Raw genomic sequence first — 8,669 nt, forward strand, 5'->3', positions numbered from 1 at the left:
CTGTTTCCTGTGTGCTGTGAGAGCTGCTTCCTGTCTGTGGCATTAAGCCTCGTAAGAGAGTCTGATTGGACTCCAGTGAGAGACCCAGAAGGAAGCGGAGGAACAGGTCCAGGTGTCCGTTCTCACTCTGTAAGGCCTTGTCCACTGCACTCCTGAGGAGATCAGACATGTCTGACTTTCTGAAGAAATTAGAACGTCCAGTGCTTTGCTCCACTAACACATTTGTCTTTCTAAAAATAAAGCAGAAAAATGCATATAAAGCAGCCAGAAACTCCTGAACACTCAGATGTACAAAGCTGAACACCTTCCCCAGGTGAAGCCCAAACTCCTCTCTGAAGATTTGGGTACACACTCCTGAGTACACTGACGCTTCTCTCACATCAATGCCACACTCTCTCAGGTCTTCCTCATAGAAGATCAGGTTTCCTTTCTCCAGCTGTTGGAAAGCCAGTTTTCCCAGTGCCAGGATACTCTCTCTGGTCTGCTGAGGATCAGGGTCACATTTCTGATGGTACTTTTGGTCCTTGTGTTTGATCTGAAAGATCAGGAAGTGTGTGAACATTTGAGTCAGAGTCTTGGGGATCTCTCCACTCTCTGCTTCACCCAACATTCTCTCTAGAACAGTGGCTGAGATCCAGCAGAATACTGGGATGTGGCACATGATGTGGAGGCTTCTTGAAGACTTCATGTGTGAGATGATTTTATCGGCCAGGCCCTGATCACTGATCCTCTTCCTGAAGTACTCCTCTTTCTGAGGATCACTGAACCCTCGTACCTCTGTTACCTGGTCTACACACTCAGGAGGGATCTGATTGGCTGCTCCTGGTCGAGAGGTGATCCAGAGGAGAGCAGAGGGAAGCAGATTCCCCTTGATGAGGTTCGTCAGCAGCACGTCCACTGAGGCTGACTCTGTCACATCACACAGTCTCTCATTCTTCTGGAAATTTAGAGGAAGTCGACACTCATCCAGACCATCAAAGATCAACAGCACTTTGTAGGAGTCTATTAATTGTAGTTTTCTCATTTCAGGGAAAAAGTGATGAAGAAGATCCATCAGACTGAGATGTTTCTGCTTCATCAGATTCAGCTCTCTAAAGGGAAGTGGAAACATGAAGGTGACGTCCTGATTTGCTTTTCCTTCAGCCCAGTCCAGAATGAACTTCTGCACAGAGACTGTTTTTCCAATTCCAGCAACTCCTTTAGTCAGCACTCTTCTGATGGACTTGTCTTTAAAGAGATCATTACATTTGATGGGTGTCTCCTGTGCTGCTGGTCTCCTGGACACTGTCTCAATCTGTCTCACCTCATGTTCATTATTGACGTCTCCACTCCAACCCTCTGTGATGTAGAGCTCTGTGTAGATCTCATTCAGAAGTGCTGAGCTTCCATGCTGTGAGATTCCTTCATTAATTCTTTTAAACTTCTCTCTCAGGCTGGATTTCAGCTTTGGCTGATACACAGAGGCCACAGACTCTAATAAACAAAGTAATAACGTGTTTTAATGTAAAATCACTGAACACAGGATTAAATGTCAAATTCAAATGCTGCTGTTCATTCCTGATTCATGTAGTAAATATTCCTGAAGGAACAGGACCATTGTACAGAGTCACCACAAGCTGGACCACGAACAGAACAGAACAGCAGCAGATGTACATGATACTAAACTCGAACTTCAAACTAAAAGTGTTCCTATCTAAAACTATTTCCTCTCGCTAAAGTGAACCTGATGGAATAAAGCCATGACTCAGAGCTCTTACTGTTGTGCAGTGTGTTAGCGAGATCTGTGTGGTTCATGTTCTTCAGGACGTGCAGTGTGATATTCAGCGCTCCGTCTCTGACACTGTGCAGATCCTCCTCATCCTGCACCTCCCTCTCAGTGCATGCTGGGTAATCTGGACTCAGGAGCTTCCTAAACCTCTTCAGCTCATTCTTTATCAGAGAGATGACTTTGTGTTCCAGCTCCTGGTTAGAAACACACAGGAACACATCTAAATATTATAATGTTACACACTGAGAGATGCTTTTATTTTATGAAAAGAAGAAAAGTCTCTTTCTATTCCCACAGTTACAGCTGAAATTCTGCCTGATTACCCACAATGCTGCTGCACATCAATAAACCTGTAAATTGTCATGATCTTAAATAAAAAACCTGCAACCTGCTCACACACAATTTACACACATTAAAAAGACACACACCTTGAATATGGAGTCCAGCTGATTTCTGCTGAGGTTTGATTTCTTCTGTTGTGGTCTGTGAAGAAATAAAACACATGATGTGATATAGACTATATGTATTCATAGCTGCACAACACACACTAATACATACAGAGACAGGTATTTACACTATCCTCTTAACACAATACACTGATTTCAGGATTTCTCACTGACACTAACATGTTCATGAATAAAATAGTGATCTAGTCATTAATGTCCCAGGTGTAAATGTTGTTGTGTAGCACCACAGACCCTCCAGCTCAGGGACTGCAGACTGAACTGAACTCTTAAAGCAGTTTTCCTCACCGCCAGTCCGAGAGCTGCGGCACTGCACACTTTAGTGTTTTACTGCTTCAACACCTGATAAAGATCATGAAGGGCTTCAGAATGAGACCAGTGGGTTTGATCAGGTGGAACACTGCTGTAAAACACCTCACTGTACTGACCTCACATCAGGAGAACTGGCTCCGTCTCTGAAGTAAATTGGACGACCCATTGATTGGTCACTCTTCATGGACACACAGCTGGGTTCTGGTGAGTCTGATCTCTTTCCCTCCATCATTCTAGAATTAAACAGAAATATCAGCAATAATTAATACTCTGCTGTCTCAGCACTGTTACACAATGTGTTCATCATTAAACACCAATCATTCCATCTTTTTAATTCAGCTCCAGTCTGCACACTTATTCAAACAGGAGACACGCCCCATACCTCAGGAATTACACTGATGTCAGGAGTCCCAGTCACAGATAACTGACTCAGCTGGGTCTTAAAGCCTGTAGAGTTCACTGACTCAAAGCTACGCTGCTCTTCTCCTCCACATTACACAGTCCTTTTTACTCTTCTCTCAGTGAATGATTTCTCTAAACTGTTCTTAGATCAGATCAGTGATATATTCACTGCTATTAAACACCTTAAACCAAAGTTTAGTTCCTCTGTTAACTAGTGAGTGTTTAGAGATACAGATCTGTTCCATGAGACGGTGTGTATTTATTGCTGGTGAATGGAAAAGTAACTCACCTCTCGTCTCTCTTTAAGTCCTGTTTTCCAGACACACTCATGTTGGAGGTCATGTCTCCTTCTCCAGATTACAGCAGGACACACGTTTACTTCACTCCAACATCGGTGTGTTAAATCAAACCCTGTATCAGCGCAGAGTTCACTTACAGGAAATAGTCTCTGTATCAAGTCATAAAACAACCTGTGTACATTCAAACTTCAGTACAAACCCACAAAACTCTTCTGCATCTAGTGTACATTCAGTGTGTTTATATATTATAGGTTTAGATGTAGATACTCACTGTGTTTTTACTCCTGAAATGGTGTATTTTCCCCTCGACACAAAATGGAGACTGACTTTCACTTTCACTTCCTAACCTTTATTCTGCAGAGGGGGAGGGGCAGTGAGGTAGGGTAATAAACACACACACACACAGATATGGTTTCTTTTCAGACAGCTTTCTGATCCATCGAGCACAGGCCTGTAAATACTGAAAGTATAAGCCTGAAAACGCTGCAAATACAGAGAACAGAATTAACAGTCTGGTAAAATCTACATCACACACATTATCATTTCATTACCTTCATTTATTATCTCGTGACTTCATTCAGCTGTGCACGAACAACTGTCAGAGCTCTATACAAATATATAAACTAAAATAAAATAACAGGAACTAGAAACACTCAGCAGATCATTAGATAAAGAAGCAGAACTCATACACTGAGTAAGTTTACTTAAATATCTGCAGAAATGTATTTTTTCTGGTTTCCCCTTAATGAGAGCGAGTATCCTGATATTAGTGAGGATTGCTGTGTAAGTAGTGTTTGTGTGAATAATGAATGTTACTCAGAATAAAAGTGATGATGGAGAGTAAGTTAAGGGTCAGACGAGTAACTAACCCAGTGTTTCCCAATCGAGGTTCTGTCTGATGAGAGCAGGGGTGCGTGTAAAAATCCTTCAAACATTTTCTAAAATGATCAAATGTGTAGAAAACATTTAATATAGATGAGAAATATCTGATGTCTGAAATAATAACACAGACACAGAAATAATAAGACAGACACACACACACACACACACACACACACAACAATAATAATAATAATAATAATAAACTAGACCAGTACATTTCCTGAAGAAAATGTGTGCTGCTTGCCATGGCAAAATTCGGATCAGGCGCCAATACTTTCGACAGCCAGAAGAGTGGGGTGTCAATACTTTTGACAGCTGACGGCGTAGGGTGGCAATACTTTTGAGAGCTGGACGCGATGGGCGTCAATTCTTTTGAGAGCTGGAGGCACAGGGCGCCAATATTTCTGAGAGCCGGCCGTGTAGTGCAGCTATACTTTTTAGAGCTGGCCGTGTAGGGCGGAAATACTTTGGAGAGCCAGCCATGAGGGGTGCCAATATTTTTAAGAGTCGGCCAGATAGGGTGCCAATACTTTTGAGAGCATTCCAGATAGGGCGCCAATACTTCTGAGAGCCGGACAGATTGGCTGCCAATACTTTTTAGAGCCGGGCGTGTATGGAGGCAATTCTTTTAAAGCTGGCGGTGTAGAGCGCCAATTCTTTCGCAACTCAATGCAAGTCTATGGGAAATTTTCCGACTTTCTGACTTTGAGCTTCTGTACCGGGAATGCCGACATTCCGATCACTTCCGTAATGCATAGCACACCTCTCCTCAATAAGCCGATCGATTTGACACCTCAACCGTCGATCTCCGACAAACGGTGCGAGACTAGTTTCACACCGAAAAAAAAAGTGGAAGAAGAAGAAGAAGAATTATAATTATAATAAGTTTGCCGAATAACAATAATAGTGCTTTTCAAGCACCATTAATTATAATAATAATAATAATAATAATAATAATAATATTATTATTATTATTATTATTATTATTATTATTATTAATACTAAGTTGGCTGAAGAACAATAGTAGTGCTTTTCAAGCACCATTAATTATAATAATAACTAGACTGGTACATTTCCTGAAGAAAATGTGGATGGTGCTCGTCATGGCAAAACAGGAATGGGGCGCCAATACTTTCAAGAGCCGATGGCGAAGGGCGCCAATACTTTTGAGAGCCGGACAGATAGGGCGCAAGCACTGTTGGAGCTGGCCGTGTAGTGCGCCAATACCTTTTAGAGCTGACCATCAAGGGTGCCAGTACTTTTGAGAGGCGGCCAGATAGGGTGCCAATACTTCTGAGAGCTGAACAGATCGTGTGCCAATACATTTTAGAGCCAAATGTGTACGGAGGCAATTCTTTTAGAGCTTTCTGTTTAGAGGGCCAATACTTTCACAACTCAATGCAAGTCTATGGGAAATTTTCTGACTTTGAGCTTCCGTAGCGGGAATTCGGGAATTCCATTCGCTTATAAAAGTCATAGCACAAATCTGCTCAATAAGCCGATCACTTTGACACCTCACCCTTCAATCTCCGACAAACGCGAGAGAAGTTACGCGCCGAAAAAAGTGGAAGAAGAAGAATAATTATTATAAGAACTAGACCGGTACATTTCCTGAAGAAAATGTGAGTGGTGCTTGCACTGGCAAAATTTGGATCGGGCGCCAATACTTTCGAGAGCCGGATGGATAGGTTGCTACAGGGCTTTAGCATGATGCTAGCATGTTTTAGCATGTGTTAGCATCATGCTAGCATGTTTTAACATGTTTTAGCATCCTGCTAGCATGTTTTAGCATGTTTTACCATCATGCTTGCACGTTTTAGCATCATGCTTGCACGTTTTAGCATCATGCTTGCACGTTTTAGCATCATGCTTGCACGTTTTAGCATCATGCTAGCATGTTTTACATCAGGCTAGCATGTTTTAGCATCATGCTAGCTTGTTGTAGCATCATGCTAACATGTTTTAGCATCATGCTAGCATGCTTTAGCATCATGCTGGCATGTTACTAGCATGTGTTAGCACTATACTGGCTGTTTAGGGTGCTAATACTTTTAAAGCTGGACAAATAGGGTGCCAATATTTTCGAGAGCCGACAGCGTAGGGCGCCAATACTTTCGAGAGCCGGACAGATAGGGCGCCAGCATTGTTAGAGCAGGCTGTGTAGTGCGCCAATACTTTTTAGAGCTGACTGTCAAGGGCGCCAGTACTTTTGAGAGCTGGCCGTGCGGGGTCCCAATACTTTTGAGCGCCGGCCAGAAAGGGTGCCAATACTTTTGAGAGCCGAACAGATCGCGTGCCAATACATTCTAGAGCCGAACGTGTACGGAGGCAAAACTTTTAGAGCTTTCTCCTTAGAGGGCCAATACTTTCGAAACTCAATGCAAGTCTATGGGAAATTTTCCGAATTTGAGCTTCCGTAGCGGGAATTCCAGCATTCCGATCGCTTATAAAAGTCATAGCACACCTCTGCTCAATAAGCCGATCGATTCGACACCTCACCCGTCGATCTCCGACAAACGGTGCGGGACTAGTTACGCGCCGAAAAAAAGTGGAATAATAATAATAATAATAATAATAATAATAATAATAAGTATGCAAGAGAACAATAGTAGTGCTTTTCAAGCACCACTAATAAAACACTTACTGTTACGATAGACAGCCACCTCCTCTTTGAAGTATTCCTCAAAATAAAAATAAAACTTTAGTGGTGCTAAAATGAGAAGCCGCAGGTTCGTTTAAATCACACAGCGCAAACACTGGTACACAGCCGAGATCTTAGAAACTTCTGTGTAACTGACTCCACTTTTAAACATAGAGTCCACCTATTGCTGGGGGTATCGTAAAGCCATTAACACCCCCAGACCCCAACTCATTATCATAAACATACTGATAGGATTACACCACGACCCCCGGTCATAAAATAAGTGTCTCCACACAAAACTCTTGCTCAGGAAAACACAAAGATCATAAATTAGACTACCTACAAACTGTTGCTCAGGAAAACACAAAGATCATAAATTAGACTACCTACAAACTGTTGCTCAGGAAAACACAAAGATCATAAATTAGACTACCTACAAACTGTTGGTCAGGAAAACACAAAGATCATAAATTAGACTACCTACAAACTGTTGCTCAGGAAAACACAAAGATCATAAATTAGACTACCTACAAACTGTTGGTCAGGAAAACACAAAGATCATAAATTAGACTACCTACAAACTGTTGGTCAGGAAAACACAAAGATCATAAATTAGACTACCTACAAACTGTTGCTCAGGAAAACACAAAGATCATAAATTAGACTACCTACAAACTGTTGCTCAGGAAAACACAAAGATCATAAATTAGACTACCTACAAACTGTTGGTCAGGAAAACACAAAGATCATAAATTAGACTACCTACAAACTGTTGGTCAGGAAAACACAAACATCATAAATTAGACTACCTACAAACTGTTGCTCAGGAAAACACAAAGATCATAAATTAGACTACCTACAAACTGTTGGTCAGGAAAACACAAAGATCATAAATTAGCACACTACTTCGATTGACAGTTTGACAGAAAGTACTGTCTACCGGTGAAACACGTGTATGGGCGGGGTTTAGAGAGAGAGAGAGAGAGGTGAGGAATTTTTGAGGAATACTTCAAACAGGAGATGAAGCTCTAAAAGTTTTGCCCCCGTACACGTTCGGCTCTAGGATGTATTGGCACACGATCTGTTCGGCTCTCAGAAGTATTGGCACCCTACCCGGCCGGCGCTCAAAAGTATTGGCACCCCGCACGGCCAGCTCTCAAAAGTACTGGCACCCTTGACGGCTGGCTCTAAAAAGTATTGGCGCACTACACAGCCGGCTCTAACAATGCTGGCGCCCCATCTGTCTGGCTCGCGAAAGTATTGGCGCCCTTAGCGTCCGGCACGCGAAATTATTGACACCCTACGCTTTCGCCTCTCGAATATATTGGTTCCCTAGAGTCCGGCATTCGAAAGTATTTGCGCCCCATTTGTCCAGCTTTAAAAGTATTGGCACCCTACACGGCCAGTACAGTGCTAACACACACTAGCAACATGCCAGAACATGCTAGCATGATGCTAAAATGTGCAAAAACATGCTAGCATGATGCTAAAACATGCTAGACCCCTCTAGCAACCTATTCGTCTGACTCTCGAAAGTATTGGCGCCCTACGCTGTCGGCTTTCAAAAGTATTGGCGCCCGATCTGAATTTTGCCACACAAGCACCACTCACATTTTCTTCAGGAAATGTACCGTTCTAGTTATTATTATAATAATTATTATTCTTCTTCCACTTTTTTTTCGGTGCGTAACTAGTCCTGCACCGTTTGTCGGAGATCGACGGGTGAGGTGTCGAATCGATCGGCTTATTGAGCAGAGGTGTGCTATGACTTTTATAAGCGATCGGAATGCCAGAATTCCCGCTACGGAAGCTCAAAATCAGAAAATTTCCCATAGACTTGCATTGAGTTGTGAAAGTATTGGCCCTCTAAACAGAAAGCTCTAAAAGTTTTGCCTCGGTAC

General features: G+C 42.4%; 1 protein-coding gene across 4 annotated transcripts in view; it reads right to left on the reverse strand.

Annotated features, from left to right (window-relative positions):
* Positions 1-8,669, reverse strand: part of LOC128604858 (NACHT, LRR and PYD domains-containing protein 3-like) — a 440,358-nt gene that overhangs the window by 200,091 nt on the left and 231,598 nt on the right. Inside the window, exons 1-7 of one of the 4 annotated variants that reach the window (XM_053619921.1) lie at positions 4,115-4,297; positions 3,517-3,826; positions 3,236-3,357; positions 2,661-2,777; positions 2,197-2,251; positions 1,758-1,962; positions 1-1,473 (exon numbers count right to left, since the gene is read on the reverse strand). The exon at positions 1-1,473 is cut by the window's left edge and continues 301 nt beyond it. The exons of 2 other annotated variants lie outside the window; for them this stretch is intronic. In XM_053619921.1, coding sequence (XP_053475896.1) covers positions 1-1,473; positions 1,758-1,962; positions 2,197-2,251; positions 2,661-2,777; positions 3,236-3,288 — 1,903 coding nt within the window. In that variant the 5' untranslated portion in view covers positions 3,289-3,357; positions 3,517-3,826; positions 4,115-4,297. Of the gene's footprint in view, positions 1,474-1,757; positions 1,963-2,196; positions 2,252-2,660; positions 2,778-3,235; positions 3,358-3,516; positions 3,827-4,114; positions 4,298-8,669 lie in introns of those variants that run through there. One more of the 4 variants, XM_053619922.1, reaches the window with a different exon arrangement.

This window comes from Ictalurus furcatus, unplaced genomic scaffold (assembly GCF_023375685.1).
Source record: "Ictalurus furcatus strain D&B unplaced genomic scaffold, Billie_1.0 scf4, whole genome shotgun sequence".
Classification (NCBI taxonomy): domain Eukaryota; kingdom Metazoa; phylum Chordata; class Actinopteri; order Siluriformes; family Ictaluridae; genus Ictalurus; species Ictalurus furcatus.